General features: G+C 39.8%; 1 protein-coding gene across 6 annotated transcripts in view; it reads right to left on the bottom strand.

Annotated features, from left to right (window-relative positions):
- AHI1 (Abelson helper integration site 1) overlaps window positions 1–10,495 on the bottom strand; it is an 85,922-nt gene extending 75,427 nt beyond the window's left edge. Inside the window, exons 1-3 of one of the 6 annotated variants that reach the window (XM_071436074.1) lie at window positions 10,426–10,495; window positions 6,281–6,352; window positions 5,307–5,428 (exon numbers count right to left, since the gene is read on the bottom strand). In XM_071436074.1, coding sequence (XP_071292175.1) covers window positions 5,307–5,428; window positions 6,281–6,290 — 132 coding nt within the window. In that variant the 5' untranslated portion in view covers window positions 6,291–6,352; window positions 10,426–10,495. Of the gene's footprint in view, window positions 1–5,306; window positions 5,429–6,280; window positions 6,353–7,957; window positions 7,981–9,286; window positions 10,156–10,331; window positions 10,355–10,409 lie in introns of those variants that run through there. The other 5 variants (XM_071436064.1, XM_071436102.1, XM_071436084.1 and 2 more) reach the window with 5 other exon arrangements.
- Between the last annotated feature and the right edge of the window lie 13,466 nt (window positions 10,496–23,961).

The following is a 23,961-nucleotide window of genomic DNA, read 5'->3' as shown; positions in this document are numbered from 1 at the left end:
TTTCTGTGAATAACTGTAGAGTATGAGAAATGAAGATTAAAACATATTGACAATTAAAACCCAACAGTGGCCAATTGTCACAGACACATTTTATGAAAAATCCTTTCCTTAGGATTTTTTCTCCTGAGAAGTTGAGATGCCTCAGGAACAAAATGTAAACAATGATTATCTGCTCCTGTGGAATACAACTGGTGCATCTGTGATTGGTCTCATGTGGTTGTTTCTAATTAATGGCCAATCACAGTCAGCTGGCTCAGACTCTGAATGTTACAAGCTTTTGTTATTCATTCCATTCCACTTCTTTCCTTGCTAGCTTCTGATGAAATCCTTTCTTCTTTTCTTTTAGTATAGTTTTAATATGATATATATATCACAAAATAATAAATAAGCCTTCTGAAACATGGAGTCAGATCCTCATCTCTTCTCTCATCCTGGACCCCTGTGAACACCACCACAGCCAATAACTAAGGTCTTGCTGATTTTGTATTTGATAAAACATCAATCCACTAAGTGCAAGTAGTAGAATTATTTGAGAAATTCTAAACAAAAAGCCCTCATCTATGACCTGGTCAAGAGTTTCTAAAATAACTCTGATACACAAGAATAATCTCCTTAAAGGAATCTACCTGATGCAAAAGCTGGCTTGAAATACTTATTAGAACTTGTTATTTATTTTTGCCTACCAACAAAAAATCATTGATTCATAGAATCACTCAGGTTGGAAAAGACTTCTAAAATCATCAAGTCCAACCATTAACCTGGCACCACTAAACCAAGTGCCAAACACACATGCCTTTTGAACAACTCTAGGGATAGTACCCTCACCACTCCCTTGGGCAACCAATGTCTGACTATCCTTCAAGGGAAAAATTTTTCCTAATATCTAAACCTCTTCTGGTACAACTTGAGGCCATTTTCCTATAATGAAAACACACCACAATCTCAAACTACAGCAAATTTCAGGAACATTAATAGATACTGCAGGCAGCACAAAGCTGCTTCAGCAGGTCAAACATAAATTCCTCAGATAAATAGCCTGTACAATTTCAATTCAGGCCACCTTTCCCACATGCTGTAATTACATTACATAATTAAACAGAGAGGAAAGATGCAAAGAAGTTACAAAACAATGGAGTAAAAGCCAAGAGGTTCATAAAAACCTTCAGATTAGGATTCTGGCAGAGATGGGAATACCAGTATAGATTCTCTGAAACACAGGACTGAGAGAGATCAACAAAGAGCAATCATCAATACATAAACACTGAACTGAATTAGAGAAAGAAGTTAGGCTGGAAAAGCAGCTAAGTAAGACAGGCATGTCTCTGGAGTAACTCCTGAGGGCTGGTGACCCAAACCTAGCTTTCTCAGCTTAAAATATAGAACAAATAAGAAGGCTTTGTCTCACAACACCTCTGTGGCCACATTACACCAGGGCAGAGGAAGCACTCCCCCCTGGAAACAGCCTTGCTTGCACTACTGGCTTGAGAAGAGCAGGGGATGGATGCCAGCCAAGGGACACACTCATGGGCTGACACTCAAGGCTCACACCACAATTAAAAAATAGCCAATCACAGGTCACATCACTGCCATTCATGCCCCAGAGGTGTAAGCAGGGACAACGCCTTTTCAAAGGACTCACACCTTTTCACAAGGACTTCTCAAACACGTGTGAGTGGAAGCTGGCAACGTAGAGCGTTTCTCATGTGTTTTTGAAACTTGAGTAACCTGATTTACAGAGGTACCTGAATTTCTGCCCTTACTAGCACAGGCACACATTGAAAAATTGGGGATGGACACTGCCAGCTCACTGAAGTGCTGATATGTTGTCATTATATTGCAGGGGTTCCATACTGTTGTCTCCTTAACACAAAAGTTTCATACCTTCTTGGTGTTTCTCATAAGGCAGCTCCTCAGCACACTAACTCTTTCTTCTTCACAAAGCAGCCCACTGACTCCAGTTCCCTTCTCAACCAGCCACCCCACTCTTTTATAGCACTCTTCTTCTCATTGGTTACAGCTGTGGCCTCTTAAAGTCAGGCCTGTTCCTAATCTTTGATGATTGGCCCAGCTGCAATTACTTTCTACACTATCTTTATTTTCTTATATTCTATCCCCCCACACTGATATGTACTGCTTATAAAAGGCCATTAACCTACAGCAGGATTGTTACTGAATGTACTTGTGATGACAGCTTGTTGGGTGGGATGTTTAAGAAAATCTTAATGTACTAGGAAACCAATTTTACTGCCATTGCTTGTGTAAGGCTATAAAATACAGACACTCAAAGACAGAAGAACTTTAATTTACAGATAAGATGATGGGCTTGGAATTTTTCCACCAAATTCTAACAGAAAACATTGAGAAATTTTGTGGATCAGTTATATAGTCAACTATTATAAATTCTTTTATTTTATGCCAAGAAACAAAGGGGTAAAATCCAGTGGAAATCTCAACAATTATTCAGTGCCTTTCAGCCTACAAGCCAGATAAATCTGCTGCAGCCCTGCCTTGAACACAAAACCCAAGTTACCAATGCCTGTCCATCCCAATATCGTAATCTGATCAGATTACAGTCTAAGAAAGATCACTGTATGGAGGCAAAAATTTCTAACCTTTTCATCTGGTAGAAAGTTTTTAAACATCCTCTCCTCAACCACAGAATTTAGACTGAATGAAATAAATTCATTCATTTTCACGATGACTTTAGACAGATTAATGTACCCGGACATTGCCTGATCTGTGGCTTGCGTCCTTCTAACAAGTTGTAACAGGAGCCACAATTGGTAAAAAATAAATATGGTGGCTACCCTAGAAGGGACATTAGCAAATTCACTTTCTGACTGTGTCTCAATTCCTTGTTTATTCCACAGTGCCTTTAGATTTCACACCCACTGCCCCAGTAGCTATTTACTGAACAGCAAAGCAGAGCTTTCACTGGCCACAGCTGATGTGTATTTCTATCTCCATTACAAGCTCTTCATTCCTATCAGTTGTGGCTTCAAACTCATCCTGCCCTACAGACATCAACCTTTCCTCCTCCAAGCAGACTGCTTCCCTGCTGTCCAGGCAGGCTCTCCAGGCAACAGGCACACAAAGCAGAGCAGGCAAGCAGGCAGGCACTCTCCTTATCCTCACTTCTGTCATCTAAAACCAGAGCAACCCCCTGCAGTTCCAGAACTCAGGTTTCAAAGAAACAGTGGACTATAAGGGAAAAAGTCTTAATCATCTTTAGAAAAGGCTAGAGCAAAGACAAAGGAAGGAAACAGACTGGAACACTTCAAGTGGAAATAGGCTCTGAACCATTATCTGTTTTTTGATCAAAGCTGGGAGACCATTTATGGCAAGTGCATGACATGAAGCCAAACATCACTGACAAATTTCAAATTATTTCAAGATATGTGAAACTCTGCACAGTTAAATCATATGAACTGAAAAAAATGGGAACAAAACCGCCAACCTCGTCCATCTATCTACTCTTCCACTCCCACACACATTTATTTTTTACAGAGAAATTACTGTTTATTTGCTGAAGCTTTTACAGAAATTTCTACTTGAATGCAACCAGCATGGAAAATACCAACCTGAGCTCCTGCAACTTTGTCACACTTTTAAGGAAATACTCCAAGTGGTCAGCAATATGTTTCAATACAAGCTCTCCTCAAATCCTTAATTTTTAAGTGGCTTAATTTGTAATATTTATAGCTTCAACAAAGCCAGAAATTTGAGCTTCCACACTGATCCTAAAAATGCTTCTTAATTTGCTTGCATACCACTGAGTTTTGATTCTGGTCACTGTGAGTTTAAGTGTTTCTACGTAACCCCAAAACACTAGTGTTTCACATCAGAGACTTCTGGATTGGAAACCAATTCTAAAACCAAAGCAAGCTTAAATTATTTACAAGTAAAATGTAGTTGCATATGAACATACAATTATGTGTTCAAAAATATTTATATATTACAGAATTTAAAATTCACATTTCTTAAAAAAGTAAACTTAACTGAGAAAGAACTTAGTCTTTTATCTACATATATGCCAGTAAATAAGGACAAAACCCCACCTTCTAACTCTCTGTACTATTTTTAGACATCAAGTTGATGCTTTGTATAGACTATAGACTAAATAGCATATACATCAAGGAATATAAATTTTTTAGAAGTCCATACAAAATCCAACTTCAAATTGTCAACCTAAGACCAAATAATCAAATACTTAGCAATACTAAGTTTAATGTATCTATTCTGAATATACTTAACATATATAACTACATCTAACACTTATGATATAACATGAAATACCACCCATTTGTCTTAAATGAGTATTAATGAAGGAACATTCATTTCCAGAATCTGATATGGACACAATTGTAAGAAAAAAGACTAAAAATATAAAACCTATCAGGAGGAAACTAAAAAAACAGAACATTTGTCTTCTAAACAATTTACATTCTTTCCAAATTCCAAATCTTCTAAGTCAATAATCAGGTATATACAGAACATATTCATATTGAACTTCTATTCTGCTCTTCAGGAAAAAGACTACAATATGAACCATAACACAAAGGGATTTCTGAGGCTCCTTTAGTGACAGATATGCCACAAACAAAAATGTCATCTAACTAAAGTCAGGGTGATAGAATCCTTCCTAAGCTGCAAGTCACAAGCTGAGGTCAAAACCTTCAAAAAAAAACTAACATGTGAACAAGGAACCACTCAAGACACAAAGCTCAGCACATGCAGAAATTCACTGATTACTGAGATTTAAAAAAGTAGAAAATGGAATAATTAATTATTATCTCTAATATTATTATGTTTTCTCATCAGTTCTCAATTCACAGCTGTATTAGACAGATATGTCCATATTACACAGATGTAGTACTCTCAAAATTAAATACTTTCACAGATGTAATTCTACTAGCCCTCAAACATCTAATTAACTCCCAGTAAAGTAAGTACTGAATTTGAAAAATTTTATGAAAAATTTAGGAAAAACTGTGAAAAAATTTATGAAAAGGGAATATGGAAAAGCAAGTATGGGTGGACATTAAACAAGTGCATGCCTGCATGTGACACTTTCTTTTCACCACTATCATAGTCTACATCATTTTGGCATACTTCCAAGTTACAGGGACGCTTTTCTGGTACATAAAGAAGAAAATAAAAGCCACACCAAAACCAATGGGTACATGCAGAAACATACTTTGCTCTTCTTTTTTTTTTAAATGCTTACATCTCCTTTCTGCAATATATTTTCCTGATCTTTTTTCTGTTAAGGAAGGCTACCAAAGCCTGCATGTGTTGTAACTCACCACAATACTCTCTTGAGAGTCAAACTTCTTTTTCTTTGGTTTCTCTGTGTCTGCTAGGCCAGCATGGCGTCTGAAGATCTCCTCAAAGCGGACTTTGGTTTTTGCCTTCGCCTCACTTTCAACTGCAAAAAGAAATCAAGAGTATGATTTACTATCTCATTAATCACCATTGCTAAAAAAGGTGAACAGTCATACTCTAAAATTGCAAAAGATGAGAATTATTTATCAGGGAAAGTTTACCCAAAGAAATTCACTTTGTTAAGAATTTCCACTGGCAACATAACCCATGCAAGGTTAATTCAGCAGCTTTGCACAGACAGACACACACACACACACACACACACACCAGTCTTTCACTTGTTGCTGAAGTCAGCACCATCTACCCTGTCTCCTGAAGAAAGCACATTTTGAAGAGCACACACAGAATCAGCACAAAACTTGGGCTAGCCAAAGCAGAGGACAGATTTCTGCCCTCCCTCCCTGTTTATGAGCAGAGGTGACACACTGTCTTCCAGGAGAAGCAGCAGCTCTGGGTTCTTACTGGGTCTGGAAACCAGAGCAGCACCATCCTGAGACAGACCTGCAAGAGCCAGGAGCTGGCACTCTTGTCTTTCTGTGAATCATGACACTGCCATCAGCAGCATTTCAACCCTTGAAGGACTAGGTGTTCTAGCCCCCCTCAGGTAATGCTTAATTTGTAACTAAGAATTCAAAATGCAGCCTGGAACACCACTGAAAAAGGCCGTTGAGTATTCAGCTACAGCATATTTACCACTGTCATTACAACTTTTTGTAAAAGCCCCTGAATTTAAAATAAGAAAATAACACCACTTTGAAAACCAGCTATAATCATGAACTCTAAAAGGTGACAATGGAGCATTAAGGATTTATATGGGACAGAAATAACTTCTATCATTTGCACCTAGTTCTAACCATAAAATATACACAGGAAACCAAACACAAAGTATCCTTACCTGCTCGCATTTTCAGTCCTCAGTTAGAAGTGGCTCAACACAACAGCTGCTTCTTCCTCAGAATTCACCATTCTATTTAAAGTATTTAACAACTGTCATTAGCATAAGTGGTCCATAGACTTCAGGTTAGTAATTAAATCCGTGCTAATTAGTATTAGGGATGACTGTGTTTTATTTAGAAATAAGTATTTGTCTGAATTATTTGTCAGAATTATTAGAAATTTTCTGCTATCAAATCCCAGCTCTGATACCTATTATTTGAGGGCAAATAAAAAACAACATTACAGTAATTTAATTAGCTATTTCTGGGTGGTAGCCAAATAATTTGGGACTGTTGTCCTCCAGCCTTCTAAAAAATCCAACAGTTTATTTAAATAATAATGACCCATGAAACCATTTATATTGAAGCCATTCTAATCAGATTCCTCTCCTGACAGTATCATTGAGGAACCTGGCTGATAGTTTTCAATACAAAGGTTAGTATCTGTCAGCAAATCTAACTTTATTACAAATCTGTAAATATTTATGTTTATATAAAGCATTTGTATTTTTATAAAGCAGACAAGCAACTACATGAAACTCATTTCTCTAAAGAAAAAAAATTGTTAGGCTCTCCTGGTTGTGGAAAAAAGCCTGCAAATGCAATCCAAACAAAGCTTGAAGGCAAATAAAAATATCACACAAGTTTATCTTTTCATCAAGAAAATTCAGACTGCTCTACAAAAAAGTTTAATCAAAGGGCTGTTTTGTAAACAGCAGAACTAATGAAATGTAGGTTCCTATGAAGGTGGGAAGTTCCCCTCAGGCTTCCATGCAAGAACTCTGGTACCTGTGTCCCCCACAGCCCACCAAGTAACAGCTCCAAAGTCTCCCTAGGAAACACCTCCTGTCAAGACATCAGTAACTCACATTCCCTGACACCCAGACTGCACTGATCCTAACAAATTAAGGAACAGCATTAAACACTGCCAGGATGTCTGGTTGCATTATTCTCACACCATTTTGGTCCAGGCCACCTAACACTCATCCAAACTATGCCTGAAATGACACTGATGAAGTTGCAATATTTTCACTATTTAAAACATCTTCTGACTCCTACAGCAAAGCTTTACTGTCACTACTAAACCAGTAATTCTTTAAAATAATACTTCTTACAATAAATTAGAAGAGAAAACACCATTAAAAAATAAAACTGCTTTTGCAATTTATACTTGGTTAAACCTAATGGGCATTTTAAAAGTACTACAGTTACTAAGTGCTGCTTTCCAAGTAGTCAATTCACAATTGGCTAGAAAACACCTATTTTAGAAGAGTAGAAGACTAAATAAATTCAAAAAATACAGCAGATTCTATCACTTTAATCAATGACTGAGAACCACAGAAACATGGAAAAAGTATCTTATAATTAGCTGAATGATTTCAAGAAGCCCTCAAAAACTAAATAGAAACAATAAATGAAATACTGAAGGGCTCTTAAAATTCAAGCAAAAAATATGAGAGACAATATAGTACACAAAAGCAAAATTAAATAAGTGCATACCTATTCTAAATACAGAAATGAAGTTTCTGGTCAAAGGTTAAATAAATCAGTCCACCAAAAAACCCAACCAACCAATAGGTTGGTTAAAATACTAATTTTACAGATAATTTTTTCTTATAATGGAATAAACATCTTACCAAAGGCTAGGGTTGCCTTGCATCTACAAGCACTCTCTGTAAAACGAAGAATTAGAAAAATCCACCAATGACTGCATCACTGTTTGTTTATTTATTCAGTGTCTAGCCTGTTGTGGCAATAAAACTAAGAGATAAAATCCCCTAATGACAGTGCTATTGTTCAATAGGCATTTCCAATTTAGAGCTTCATGGTCTTTGACAGGCTGCATTAAAGCAACTATCAGGCTTGTGTAAATATAGATCATTAATCAACAAGGATAAGAACAAGGCTGTTTACTTAGTGTAATCTCACCTTAGAATAGGAGAGATTTAATTGTGTATCAAAGTTCAGCAACCACCATGCCCCAGTCTGAGTAAGCTCAGTTACCATTAATTTTGTAAAACGCATTTTTGTCTGATCAGATTGGATCTCTTCCATGTTAGTAAACATAAGACAATCCAAGACTGACAAAAACACATATCCTGAAAGTGGCACAGTCCAGCCACCAGGAATAAACAGCAAAACAAATTCATAAAGCCTAAACTTCCAGTCACTATACTTTCCTGAAAATAACCCAGTTTGCTCTTCTCCAATATTCTATTTGTATTTAAAAAGAGATTCTACATTAAACTCTTCCTCTTTTCACAGTATTTTACAATATTCATTGAGTTGCTATATTCTGTATCTGTAATACAGGGATTTTATGCTAAACCTGCCACAAGGGTCACTACAAACAAAACCTACTTTTACTGACCACTAATAAAAGATATAAATCAAACCCATACTACAATAAGCAGAACATACAGAATTTGCACTATGCAATGGGAACTGAAAAATTTCCTACCCAATTATAACCATTTAGGAAACTGAGCTGACAAAATATAATTGCACACTTAGGATTTTCCTGAACTAAATTCCTTGTTTTTCTTTCGTCACAATAAGTGAGCTAGACTTCAGTGGCTGAAAACCAGTAGAACATCAGGCCTTTATTTCTCATCTTTTGGATCACAGAGGGAAATCTTGGGTTTTACTAGTAGGCTTCTAACTCAGCTAGCATGTAGGGATCATTACTCTGACATGTCAAAGAGCTTCAGCTCAGAATTATACAGCAAAATTACATGGAGATGAATCTGTTCCTCTTCACTATTGACAAATCTGACATCAAAAAACAATCTACTTTTATTAATGAAAATTCAGTATTTAAGTCCAGAAAACTGACAGATGAGGTAAACACCAATGTAAAAACTAATAAAAGTGCAGTAGTTTTCTACCAGTTTAGATATGCCTGTAAAAACTTTACACCCATACTAATAAGAGTTTAAAAAAGTGTTTTAAAAAGCTGGTGTTACCCTCGGTTTTCTAGTAGTAATGTATCAGAAAGTTTTTGCTTCATAGGAACTGTGAGGTTGGGGTTTTTACTCCTGAAATTTGGCACCTTTAGTCAAGAGGAAGTTGAGAACAGACTCTGATGGCAAAATTACTGACTTCAGTTCTATGTAAGGAAATACAGAAAACTTTTATTGTTTATTAAGCTTTAAGTTTCTGCTTTATCTTAGATGCTAATTAGGAAAAAGCGTTCTCAGCAAGAGACCACCCTCAGTATTTTAATTTCCAATGTGACATTCTGCTGTGCCCGGAAGAATAGTGGTAGATTTAAAAGATATCAAGGCACATTCCCACCACACACCAAAACTGGACCAACCGTGGGAATTATTTAGCGAGGATGCGATGCGCATCCAGATGGGCATTCCGCGTGCGAGGCAGGCTCCCCGCTGTGGGGCCAAGGTGCCAGGCATGGAGAAGCACATGGAGAAGTGTGTTCACTGCAATGCCCACGCACGTCACCCCAGCGAACTACAAAGCCCGTGAGAAGGGCAGGAGCGGGGGCGGAGCAACGCCGATCTGGGGATTAGGGCTTCCCGCGGCACTGCCCCGTGCCGCCGCCCCGGCACCAGACAGCCGCAGCGCGCAGGCCGCCCTAGGCCGCCGCTCCCGCCGGCCCGGCACAGTCCCGCCGGCCCGGCACAGTCCCGCCGGCCCGGCACAGTCCCGCCGGCCCGGCACAGTCCCGCCGGCCCGGCACAGTCCCGCCGGGGCCACTCCGGCCACGCTCGCCGGCTGCGCCTCCCGCTCCCCGCCGGAGCGCGCCGAGCCCGCCCGCGCTCCCCGGCCCGCGCTGGCCGCCGCCCAACCCGACCGCGCTCCCGCCCCTGCTCGCGCTCCCGCTCCCCAGCCCCGATCCCGCTCCCCGCCCGCGCGCGCCAACGGCGGCGGTCCTGGCGCGGCCCCCGAGCGGCTGCGGCCGTGGCCAGCCCCAGGCTGAGCCCCCCGCCCCGGGGCGGGAAGGGAAGCCGGGGGAGGGAACAGCGGCGGGGAGGCGTTACCCAGCCCTACCCGCCCCCGGGGCCGCGCACTGCGAGCAGCGGCGCCACACGCCCAGCGGGGCCCGGCCCGGAGCGCGGCATCGCTCACCCCGGCCATCGCTCACCCCGGCCCCGTCCGCTCCCGTGGCGGCCGCGACGTGGCCCGGCTGCGGCCGCCCCGCCTCCCCCCTTCCCTCCGCCAGTGGGCTCTTCCTCGGCCCCGCTCCCCCCTCCGCAGCGCCGCGCCGGTGGTTCCGCCCAAAACAATCCCGGCTCCCAAGGAAACGGCGGGCGCTGGGAAGCGCCGGGGAAGGAAATAAACACAAAACAAACAAACAAACAAACACCGGTGAAAAGCGTTAGAAACGGGAGCCCTCCCACGGGTCCACTGTAAAAGAAAAGTGTCGAAAGTACATATTGGCTCTCAGAGCTCAGACTAACAAAAGTTGCTTGCGGAAGAATATATTCCTGGGTAATGGGCTCTGTTGGGCTCGGGAGGGCAAGTGACAAGGGCTTGGAATGCCCACAAACTTTCTGCAAATAGCAGCACAAATAGCGAGCTATGGAGAAACTCTTATTTGTTGCCTGACTTAGTCGTTGATTTAAGCGGTGTTTTGGAGGAATTTTTTTTTCCTTCTTAGGGATGATTACCTAATAAACTTAAGCATATTTGTCATATTTGATAGGTTGTAAATTCACTTCTTCTGTGTAAAATTTGATTCAAATTGTAGATGTCAAAGGTCTCTCATACGCTAGGAAGTTTGAGAAATCAGTGCAAGGTTTTCGATGAACGTGGTTAGTTTGTTTCAGAAGTAGAGTTGGGTAAAATTAGCCTTCAGTTGGCAGCAATTCGCAGAACTAGAGGTGAGCAAATGCTTGTGAACCTGAGCTTGTGACATAATCCCAAGCATTGCATCCCTCAAAATTCTGTCAATGAATTACACTGGCTTCCAAAAGAATGTACCTTCTGAAACCTGGCTTCCCTGTTCCTCATGTGTTGTTAGTGACAGACACCACTATCTCTTTTTGTACTCATCTGTCCTCTGCTTTCTCAAATGCTTGCATGCCCTCAGCTGATAGGTGAGGATATTTCTGGTTGAGTTAGGCAGGTGTCTGGGTTGCCTTGGCATAACACAAACAAACCCCAACTGCTCAGCATTCTTGTGCTTCCCTTTATCCTTAGTGTATCTCCATTCTTTTATCTCTCTGTCCTTCGTAGTACCCCAGACTCCATGAAATAATGGCCTTGAGCAACCTGGTCTCACTTTCAGGTTGGCCTTGCATTGAACAAGAGATTGGACCAGAAATCCAGATGTTCCTTCCTAACTAACTAACTCGCAGCTGAGAGGCTCAGTTATGGCAAACTCAAAACCTGTCATTTTTAGTCACTGACATGGAAAGCAGATTCGATATTGTCTAAATTGATCAGCAGTGATGGGCTATAAAGCCTTCTAAATAAGCCTGGCACAAGACATCAACAGGTTTTCTATTACTAGCAAAAGCTTGTGCCAAGTTTCTAGGAACACTTGTTTCAAAAGAATGTCTTTAAGATTTCTGTGACCATTACACCTTTGACACACATTAGGTATTTGTGCCATCTAAGATCTATAAGCAAGTAGTGGTCAGGGCCATATTCCGTGTCAGGGGAGAATAAATCTGACCTCTTTAGCTGACTTGTTTAGTTGGTTTTTGGGGGGTAGAGACAGATGACAATACTGAAGTTCTTACTCATAAATAATTGATAAAACAAATAAGTCTATGTTAAATTTGTTCCTTTCATCCTGGACTAGTTAAAAATCACTGTTCTGGAGTTAAGAATGTTCCAGATAGAAATCAGCTGTTGACATGCTGATGTAGAGACTTTTTCACCTTATGTTATTTCTTACGAGGTCCTATGTCTTACAGTTCTTCTGATGCACTTTGTGTAATGCAAAACATGACCTGCTGATATTAAGCAGTTTCTGAGGCTGCTAATCACACTTCCATTACAGCTAAAGATGTTGCAATGTGTATTCCTGTGTCAGTGTCACAAATATTTTTTTTTTCCATTTCCTGACAGTGACATTTAAAAAAAAAAAAAATTGGACTTTGTTCATTATTGCAAAAGCAATGCAAGTCAGGAGCAGCACCTAAAGAATGCAGGGGAACCTGTACAGCCCCCAAAATAACAGGATGAGTTTTGTCTGATGGCCTGTGGAACAAACCAAAGAAAATAGAGCATACTCCAAGCACAACACATCCTGTTTGTAAGCAGAGACAAGTGTGCAATTCCTATTCTGCTGGAAGGATAAAAGCAAGGCTTTTGAAAAATATGGACACTTATGTATGGAGTTTTCAATAGTTTCAAAAGCATGTGCTCCCTGTGTTCACCTGATATTTCAGTTTTAGGTGCTTGTACAGAGAAAGCTTTCCATTATCTTACATTTGGGATGTGTGGGAAGTAGAAAGGGGCATGAGCTAAGGTGGCATATTACGGGTTACAGGTGAACAGTTTGTAGATACCAGATGCGTTCTGAAAATCTCACAAGAATTCCAGGATGGTGAAGAATGGATCAAGGTTCTTGTCAGAACCTAACTTTCAACAGAAGGTAAAATCTGTCACATGCAGGGACAGCCTCGAGGTGTCACTCGAGTGCACAAAATAGAAACAAGATCTGGGGGTGGTTAACTTAGAGAGTGCTAAAGGCGCAGTGATATTTTGGCAGAAGTTAATTGTTTAACAGATCAGTGGGTTATTTTCTCTTGATAGCAAAAGATAACCAGGTTTCTGGTATTTGGTATTCTGAGCAAACAATCTGATTGTTTGACATAAGTTGGAGCTTGAGTTGGGGCACCTGAGAGAAGAATTTTACATATATTGATAAGAAAAAGTAGGGTCAAAAGGTTAAATTCAATAATCAACTTCTTTAATAATTAGAGAACAACTGTGCAAGATGTTCTGCATCCTGAGGATCTTGCATCCTGCATGCTGAATTTCTAGGGCTTTGAATGCAAGTCATAAGGACTAACTATACTGGAAAGCCCCAAATGTGTGGATATTGGCAGTAGAAATACCTGTAGGTGTTTATTTGGCAATCTAAATTTCTGTGGCTGCTTCTCAGAGATCTGCAAGTCTTTGAACTGAAAAGATTTCATTGTTAGTTCTGTCCTCGACTTGTCTCCTCGTCCTGAAGAGGGTGCCCTTAGTTCATGGGGGCAAGTAAGCAGTCCTTTCTCAGAAGAGAGTTGAAGAATATTCCTTATTATCATTGACTTTTTTGAGCCACATTTACCTTCTCAAAGTTCTCTCCAGAATAAGTACAAGACCAGTTATGACCACAAATTTTATTTTTGTTGTGTATTATCAACTTCTTGTGGGTGGCAGTTCTCCAAAAGCTAAAATTCTGTAATACAGAAAAGTTTTTTCTCAGTCTACTACAGTTTTTACTTGTAGGCCAAAAGCAAAAAAAAAATCTTACATTGAAATTCAGCAAAACATATAAAGAAACCTAGTTTCTTCTTCCTTTCTTGAACATGTTTTCAGTAAAATGTTTAAAGGAAATCAAGTCTTATCATATTAATGCAGAGACTTGAAGCAAAGCTGGAATTATGAAGTGGCAGAATCCTATGGATCTGGTATTAACTGGGATGCAAGACTCCTAAATTTTTAATAAGTAATTTTAAGTAATTTTAAATAAGTATTTTTTGTTTTAAATTGGCTGAAGTTATTAGGAGAGTAACATGAACAGTCCCTTGTATTTCAATATGTTTAACGAGCTAGAATGTCTATTTACTTTGCAACATGAGGAAAAGAAGGTAAACGCATTTTATTTCACTGCCAGAAAACCAGGTTTCAGAAACCACAGGTTCATATTGTGTGTCCAGACAATGATATCATGAACCCTCTGAAGACAAATTTTTTTGTGTTTTCATATTAGTGTTTCTTGAGCAACATCTCCAGAGGTGTAGCTAAATCTCCACTGATGTTTTCCTGTCCTCAGAACAAAAATGCTAAGGCTTTTTGATAGCAGGTTATCATTTGGGAAACGCTTGTGTTCTCAGGAAACTTCAGGTAATTTGCCACAGGATGGCAGTGTAACAGCACGTCATTAAATCTAATTTTTGTGAAGTGTTTTGGAAGCGTTGGATATTGGAGCTAGAACTTGTCTGTAACTCAGTGCAGCATTGTTGCTTTTTAACTTTTCAAAATACAGTTGTTCCCTTTGTACTGTTAGTGCATCTTTGCATATGTTTTTATTAAATTATTTTCCTTTTGTGCTTTTTAATAGCTAAACAATAAGCTTTAATAGAGAGAAACCCATCTCCTGAATATTCCTATTGTATCCTGTGGTTAACAATACTTTATTTGTAGACTAAGTCCCACAATCTTTTTTTCAGAAAAGTACTTATTCTTTGAAATGTACTTGTTTTTGTTTCAGAATGTAATTGTTGATGTGGTTCATCAGATATCTTTTCTTTCTTCTAAAGGCTTGGTTTTTTAATCAAGTCCCTTTGGAGACTTTAGTTTGTAGTCCTTCTACATGTTCTTATAAATGTTTTTTTCAAAGTCTCCAAGCCTGTCTTTTTTAACATTAGTGTTTATCTTTCTGGGATATTTTATTCTTCAGTATTGTATTAAGGTTCATTTCTTTCCCTGCTTTCACTGACGTATTGAGTGAGAATCACTATTGTCAGCAAACAAGTGGCCATTTTTTAACTTGGGAAATACTTTAATAGTTCTGCTGCAAATATGGTGTTCACAAATCTTGTTCACAGTCTAGCATGAAAAACCAACCCAGTGGTGTCCTGGTGCCCAGCTCTCACTCCACCTGTGCTCAGGGTTGAGAATGCCCAGTTGTCTTAGACTGGCCTTTGCTGCAGCAGGAGGCAGTTCCCCATCCCTGCAGCTCCCAGCAGTGATGCTGCTGTCTGTCCTCATTCAGTCCCAGCTCCCACCAGCACACTTGGCCTTGCTGAGCTCTATGCAAGGGCTGCCCTTCCCACCCCGCTTGCCAGACCCACCTTTTTAATATTTCACCTGTAAAACAAAGATAAGGATTCTTCTTTGTATGTGCATCCATAGAATATGGGGGGAAAAAAAGAACAAAACCTGTTCCTGTCTCTGAATTTCACCATAAGTCTTCCAGAGGTTGTTGTACTTTCTTCCCTTTCCCGTGTCATTTAGCAACAAAATTGATGTTATGAAAATAAATATAAGAATAGTCACTCTAATAATAGTGTAAATCATCAGCATTATTAAGAAGTGTTTTTCTCTAACATAGACAGTAATTATTGGCTTCTCTCTCACTTTTTTCTTCTCTCTTACCTTGCAATTTCTCCTTTTTTTTTGTTCAGCTTGCCACATGGTGACAGCTACTTCCTATCTTCTGGTGATCACAGCCAAAAAAAAAAAATGCTACAGGCTAGGTTTCTTCTGAAGTATATTAGAATAGGAAAATCAACACACCATTTTTGCATTTAAGCAGTGGGAAAGAGAGCCCTGCTATGCCATGCAGCTTGGTCACAAAATCAGCGTGGGAGGGGGAGCAGAGACAGAATCCCACATCTAAATAAACTATATTTTGGGAAAATTCAACCTTGGTTTCACAAAATCTTGCTTGTCTGGGAAACACCTTAGGTTTGAAAGAATTCAAATCGATGTAAATCTAGGCTAACTCTCCTGCAGGGAAATGGAGAAAGAGCACCCACAGGTTAGTCAAGCCTCCCAGAGCCATGGAATCAGGCCTGGATGGTGGAAAAAGATTGCCACTAGAAGTGTCAGGAAAGTCTGGGATACTTCAGGCAGTACTGCAGTAACCAAACGAAACTGAGTGGGGAATGTTCCAGCAGCAACAAAAAACAGCAGAAACACACCTGACCCCTAGATTCCCAGTCAGTAAACAAAACTAATTCCAGAATTTTTTGCTGTTGTTCTAGTTTACTATGAGTTCTTTAAAAACATACCACTTCTAAACAGAATATGTGTTGACCTACTTATGAAAAAAATGTACGCCTGTCCAATAGAAATGGACCTCTAAATCTGAACAAGGGCGTCTAGATTTTTAAGTCTTCCTGTTGAACATGTTATAGAAAGTATCTATATCTAGTATTGAGGTATTTTATTATTGCTATAAAGAACCGTACAAAAACTCATTTTGGGATTTTTAAAAAAGCTACAGCTAAAAAGCAGTAAAATATTTGCAGATTCTCTGCTTACTCCTTAATAATCTTCATCAATGATTTATGGCTTCCATTCTGACCCATTCATCATTTTCTTTTGTTTGAATAGCTCTTCTGTAAGAGTCTTCCTTGACAGCACCTTTTCCTTGGATTCCTTCCAAGTCCTGAATATTGTTGCCCTCTCCAAGTTCCTGCTCTCCCCTTCAGTCTGCCTTTAGTTCTGTATCCCCACCAGGGCCATAAGAGCAGGCTGCCTTTTCCAAGCATGTGGCCCTTAGTGTGGATTTCTCACAGTACCCCTGGTACTCTAACCAAGGAATGCTGGAAATGGTGGTGGCTCTCCCTCACTTTTTCCTGTGTGATCATCTGAACAGGCTGGTACAGGGGACCAAGTTTCAGCCTACAGCCACTTCTGCAGCCTGCTGTTGCTAGTTCCCTCACTAATCAACCAGTAGGATAAGATCAGAGAAAAACCTGAAATATTACCTCAAAACCAGCTCCCCTTGCTCAGGTATAGTCCTCAGTGTGTCTCTGCCTCGTTCTCCTGTTGTACTACAGCCCCAAGGGCTTTTCTTGAGCTTCATGGTCAGTAAATTTGGATGCTTTCAGAACCTGTTGAGCACACACAAGGCTTGCTGCCATCTGGCACTTGCTTTATGTCCCCCATGCACTGTTGGCTTTGAAAGTTCTGCCAGAAGTGCTGTTCTTTAAAAAAACATTGGCACCAATTCTCTGTAATAAATGGCCTGGCCCAAAAATTGTTCCTGTTTCTTTTGGTTCCTGTGAGACATTCTGCAGGTCCTGTGGGTACTGTCTAATGGAAATTTCTGGTATTTGATTCTGTCTTTTGCTAGCAGATGCTGAGCTGTGCCTGCTGGGGATCTGTCCCCCTGGGTGATGCTGCTGCCTGCAGAGGCTTTGCACAGTCTGCCTGTAAGGCACAGATCACAGCAGGACAGACATGGAACCCAACAGCCCCCGTGTCACTGAAATGTTGCTGCTGTTTCATGTAAACCAAAGGTTCTTGAGTTTAAGGTTTAAAAAAGGCTACCCTTCTTGGACACTTTTGTCACTGTACCTCTCAGTGCTCTTTGGTTAGACTTGGGGTGACTGTCAAAATAGCAATGTTGATGTTATTGAGCATCACATTTGGAAATCAGGTGTCTTGCCCAGAAATCTGTGTGACTCATTAACAGCCCATCCTCTTGCTATAGGATGTTCTCAGGAGGTAAAGACTGTCAGGCCTTCACTTTGCAATATTCTGTGAATCTTCTCTGACTTGATTTCACAGTTATTTGAGTCTTTCCTCTGTGTTGTTCTGTAACTTGGGGTAGTTTTTTGGCTTTTGTGAGAATACAGTCTGGATATCTTGCATTATTTTCTCCAGCTGAGTTGCAGCTATCTGTTCTCTAGCAGCCTGGGAATTCTTAATTTACTTAATCAGTCATCTGTCCTAATTCAGGCACCTTTTCACGTGATACTTCTGGCAAGATTTTGTGCATTTTCCAGTCTTTGATGTGCCCAAAGAATAAATATTTTCTCATATTTACAGTTGAATAGTAGGACAGTGTTATTACTACTAGGACTGTGTCAATATATTGTCATAGAATGTAAGAACTTGGACCCAGCACTTTATCATTGGATGGGACTCTGCATCCTTGACACACAAGTACTGTTCTTCTCATTTCATCTGTCTGGATCTGCTTTGGTGATCTGTACGTCCTTATTCTGACACATTTTCAGATCTAGTTCCACTGGATTTTTTTATTTTCCTGGGTCTTAACCCTGTAGACAACTGCAACACTTCAAAATTTTCTGAGTGCTAGAAAAGCTTTTTTTTTCAAGAAGTTAAAAACTTTTAAAAAGTTAAAAATTTTAAAACTTTTTCAGAACAAGTTTAGAAAAAGTTATTAAGATAATTCCAGTTGCTGACAGCATCATCTGTTTAATTTTTTAATCCCACTTTCATCCACCTTCCACCCCACTGTTTGTGATGACTCATATTTCTGCACTTTCTATGCCAAAAATAGAACATGGTATGCTATTGGGACAGTCTTTGGGACACACAGGACATGTAAATGGCATATCTTTCAGAAATTTACTTTGCATTAAAATGTAATACCAGCAAGTAATAAAGCTGATCAGCAAATTTTCCATGATTTCTAATGCAAAATTTCCTGATCTTAACTTGGGAGTTTACATGAGAGTCAGGAAAAAAAGAACCAATCAATTTTTCCAATGTTGTCTTCAGCAAATGCACGCTGTGGAATCCAATGACAAGGTCTTTTTGCATAGGGACATAAAAATGATGAAAGAATTGAGGAGTTTTATACAAAATCTATTAAACTGGAACTGCCATTAACAAAGATGTTATAGTAGGTTATATTCACACACATAAACACATTCACACAATATGCATACCCACACACACAAATGCAATTTGTCAGAATATTAAATTAACCTAGAGGTAGTATTCTCACCTTGCTGACATATGGTTGAAAATCTCTGTGACTCAAGTGTCTTGAACTGATCCCATTCTAAACAGCCCTGAATGGAACATTAACTGCATTTTCTGCCTTACCCTTTTAACACTTACTTTCAATAAGATTAGACTGGTTAGAACATCCCTCCTTTATGCAAGTTAATGACCCAAGAATAAGCATGGAAATAAACCTATATGTAAGTGACAAGCAGAAAATGCACTTGGAAATTTCAATATAAACTTTGTGTGGAAAATGGAGGTGGCTTATCCTTCTTTTCTGAAACTGTCAAAGTAAAGAACTATAAATATTCATCTTATTTCAATGACGTTTCTAGACAGTTGATTTCATTGCTGACTAGAATCAGTTAGCCAAACACTGCAGCACTGATCATGGTATAAAACTGCCCAAGTGTGTAGAAAAAGACCAGAACAGCACTTTACAAATAGCAGGCATTTCAAGGGTCTTTGGAAGCACTTGAACAACTGTTGGGTAAAATGCAAAATTTCTCCATGCAGTCTGTCCTCTGCTTTTCTAACCAGAAGTGGAATAATTTTTATGCTTCTTTTCTTCATTTTCTCTTTCACATTCTGCTGCCAAATTTCCCTTACCCTCATCCAAGGACTCCCCAGTGACTCTAAACATTTTGAACAGAGTGGTGAAAGGGTTGAGTTGCAGCACTAGGTGTCAGAGGAAGGACTGATAAGAGTTCAACAACCCTCCCCCTGCATGGGCTCCAGAGCACAGCGCACAGCTGAGTCCTGTGACTTGGAGCAGCAGAGACAGGAACTGCTAAACACAAAGAGCTGCAGCAATGACCTGGTGTGCACCAGTCTTTGAGGAGCCTGAATACAAAAAGATTCTCACTTTCTTACAGACTCTTCCAAGAAGAACAGAACTAAAAGGAAAATCAGGCATATGGGTTGCATTTCAGGCCCTGTTAAGTGCTGCTTCTTTGTCTGTGTTTTGCAGCCCCACATGTAAAGAGTGGGTAGCACTCTTTAGGCAGGGTGGTGACAGCAGTAGAATAACAAAATCAAGGAAGGACAAGTTTGGGTGCAGGACATGTGCTCCCCCTGACAGAAATGTGGAGCAGGCTACAGCAGATCACTACAGCAGTTTTGCTGAACCACCTCCCAAAGCACTGCTAGCGCTGGATATTACAGGCAGGGATACTCGAGCAGGGCTCAAAGCTGCACAATCTCTCTGCTGTCCATAATTCTTTAGCTTAGCTGTGGTTACTCTGATGTTCTCTGTGTAGGAGATGAAGATTGATTTTACCCTCTTGTCTCACAGCAACATGATGCAGTTGTCCCTCATGTGCAAAGACTTGTAGCACACTGTGTGCTAAGTGCTGGCTGTCAGATTCCCTATGGCTTTAATGCTCTCCACACCTCTGTTAAAGGCAATTAATTGCACAATCCCTGTATTTCCAGATATTTTTTCAGCAATGCAGAAACCTCACTAATTAATTCTTTAGATCTTTCTACTATAAAGGTGACACTTAGTTTGCTCACTTCTAGCTTCTCATTTGTCTGACTTTATTCTGCTGGTTTCTTACATTTGGCAGCAGTCAGAACAAATGAACATTTTAGAGACAGAAGCTTTCACTACTGGAAAAACATCCTCTCTGTATCTCCTTATTGTCATTTTCCTTACCTGGGATCCATTAGCATCTATGGCCAGAAATCAGAGATGAGTTTATCTACCAGATCTTCTACCCTCTGTGTTCTTTCATGTGCAGAGCAAGGACAGAATTTATTTTTAACTTGGCTGCCTTTCCTTCTCCCGAACTCCTCCCTACTTTACGGTCAGCAGCATCTGCTGTTAGAAGCCATCCACATTATCCATCTGGGGTTGTTGCCCAAAGTTCCCTCTGGCTCTGTGCATCAGGGCTATGTAAGTCTCACTTTTGTTACTTTTTCTATAGGTATTTGAAAAGAAAGTAAAAATACCTTCCTTATTTCCCAGCTGCTCACGGCTCTGTGTCATGGCATTACTCTTTGGAGTAATTACATGAACTCCTTTACTTCACGCTCATCCCAGTCTTGTGCATGTGCAATATAACTCTAGACATGCCTTTTGAAATTTTCCCTTCCTTTGAAGACATCTAAAGATAACAAAATCTTTCCTTTGATTCTTTCCTCTTAGCAAGTAAGTGATATCAGTGATATCAGATCAGTGTCTGTTTTCTGATGTTTCCTGATTCTGAAATTTAGAGAATTTATGTTTAAGGGAATTTATTAAAAAAATTGTCCTCTGTGTTCTGACATTGTTTGCAATTACTTTTGTGGGGGTATTTTTCTGAACTTACAGTAAACCCAATTTCAAGGGTCAGTATCTATTTAAAAAGCCTCCTACTGTTGTTTATATTTTAACCACTGTGCTAACCAATGTACCCTGACTCTGAAATAAGATCTGATAAACTTCCACCTATGGTGATCCTCACAGTGATCAAATAAATGAGAACAAACACCACAAGATTAGAACTGGAGAGAGATTTAGATACTGTGTGCATCAGTGAGGGGAAAGAGGAAAGAAGGAAAGGCACAAAAGGATAAATCAACAGTTTACAAGGATCCTGTCAAACATAATGCCTTGACAAGTCACATCCTTGTCACAAGACAATAGTGAGGAGTGCCAGTGTGGCAGATGAAAGACACCTCTGTTTTGTCATTTTCTTGTGGAAAACTTACAGAATGACTGTTTTTGTACCAGGAACAATTGCTGACAATATTCTCAAGCCCAGTTTTCCAAGATCAGATCCATTTAGATAGAGATTAATAAGATTTCTTCAAATCTGCATTGTCATCTTTGAATAAAATGGCAATATGAGTGTTCTTTGCTTTCTTCAGAGCATTCACACCAATGTAGGTGAATTTTAATCAGATTTGAGACAATGATATTGAGAGAAGAACCAGAGCCAAGCCTTAAACTGGCAAAAGCTCTAAGGAAGGAGTATAGTTTTTGAAGGAGTATATATAGACCTTTAACATGAGGAAAGCTTGCAAAAGAGTCTGCTGACCTGATGCATGCAAGTTTTCCCAAACTATCCTGGACGTGTGTTAACAAACCTTTGGCTACCACAATTAGCTTCTTTGGTTTTGAAAACCAGTAGGAAAAGCTGATCTGATTAAAATGTCTAACACACAGTGTTTATTGATGAGTTTTACAAACTCAATTAAGACTCACAGCCTTTCAAACCTCTCCATGCAGCAGAAACAGCTGCACTCACCCACTTATGCAGTTTTTTTTTTTGTTAGACTTTTACCACCAGATGTGCACCATAACACAGTGACCTAGTGACTACCTCAGTGGAAATGGGAGATACAGAAAACTGGGGAAGGTGCCAGAGATGCTGGAGAGGCCAGGGCTGAGCAGAAAACCAATTTTGCATTGGAGTAAGGAAAAGACCCACTATGTGATAATATTTGATGGGAAGGAGGCACAGGGATTGGTTAGCAGATGCTGTTTGTAGCCAGGGAGTCAGGGGATATAGAGCAGGAGAGATGAAAACTAGGATCTAGAGCTAGAATTGAAAACGAGGTTAAGATTGTTAAAAATGTGGAGCTAAACCAGGCTTGAATAGCTCTCAAAAGCCTGCTTGCTAGTAAAGCCTACTTGGTGTTCTGCTCCTTTGTTTTACCATTCTTTCCCAATGAGTAACTGGTCCTAAAACCTGATAAGCCTGATCCCACATGTAATTGCATTATATCCCACCCATTCTCCCTGTCACCCTTCAAATGTTTCCCTGAGCTGAGTCCAGCTCCCACTGGCTCCTCTCCTTGGCCCATCTGCTTTGTTTCCCTGGTCTAACATCAGTGGGATCCCAAGCCTCTGCAGATATCCCTTGCTTTGCTCTTGTTCACAAGTTGCATTAAAACAGATTCAAGCACAGAAAACAGCCAAATAGCATAGTATTATACTACCTGACAGGAGAAAAACAGCATAAGACCACAAGCAGGATCAGCTTAAAATTTTTCACATAATCAGTAAAATATAAGCTCATGTTGTTCTCATGCTCTTGACTCTCTCACATATTTACTCCTGCACTCCTAGCTTTATCCCAAACCATCAGTAGAGTGTAACTTCTACTTAAAGCAGGCAGGATGATGTAGAAGTGGACACCCTCATTAGTTTTTAGAAGCAACTCATGATTCTGTGAACTTTTGCCCTCCAATTGCAGAAGATTGATCCAGCAGTGTGCATTCAAGTCTGTTGTCCCCATCCAATATTCATCCTATTCATTCATTCATCAAATGTGCTAGTGACTGCCTCTGGTGAGTCACTAGCACATTTGATTCAGTAGGTTGTTTGGAAGCAACACCAGAGAGTTAACATACTAGAGAAGCCATGAAATGGTGCTGCAGTGCAACTTTTCCAAGGTAAAGGCTGCTTGGGAAACACAGAGTGAGCTGATGTTGAAATCAGGATAACACACAGATGAGCAAAGTCTGACACCCTCGCTGGGTGAGTTTGTGCATGCAGTGTCAGGTTAAATGGCTGGTAAGGAAGAACACTAAATTGCTATCTATGATTCTCAAACCTAATGTTTATGGTTCAGAGTATCCTCTTAAATCTAAAGTTTAAATGAAATTAAAATTAAGTCCTACTCCCAAATAGAAGAAAAAAAAAAGAAAACTGTAATTCAAGGAGACAGCAGAAAAGGAATTCTTTAATAAAGAAGTAAAATTAAACTATTTTACAGAGTTAATATCTGAATCTTATAATCATGCTTACCATGAGATTAAATAGAATTTGCTCCTTATAAATCAATACAGGCATGTGTGGCTGAATTTACTATTGGGACTCTAATGCCAAGAGAAATTCAGATCCTGCCTGGACACATGATTTCCCATGCTTTCCAGCAACATTATTCCTGCCTTTTCTCTAGTAGAGAAAGACCTAACCATTTGAGAACGAAATATATCCTGCAAAACAAGAAAGTGCCTTTGCATTTAACAGCATCCAGTAGGAATGATTGAATCTGATTTGGTAATCCATCCAATTCAAGGTTGTTTG

This window comes from Agelaius tricolor, unplaced genomic scaffold (genome assembly GCF_023055355.1).
Source record: "Agelaius tricolor isolate 1412-34295 unplaced genomic scaffold, bAgeTri1.0.p SCAF_1, whole genome shotgun sequence".
NCBI classification, from domain to species: domain Eukaryota; kingdom Metazoa; phylum Chordata; class Aves; order Passeriformes; family Icteridae; genus Agelaius; species Agelaius tricolor.
This window is presented reverse-complemented; position numbering and strand designations above follow the sequence as displayed.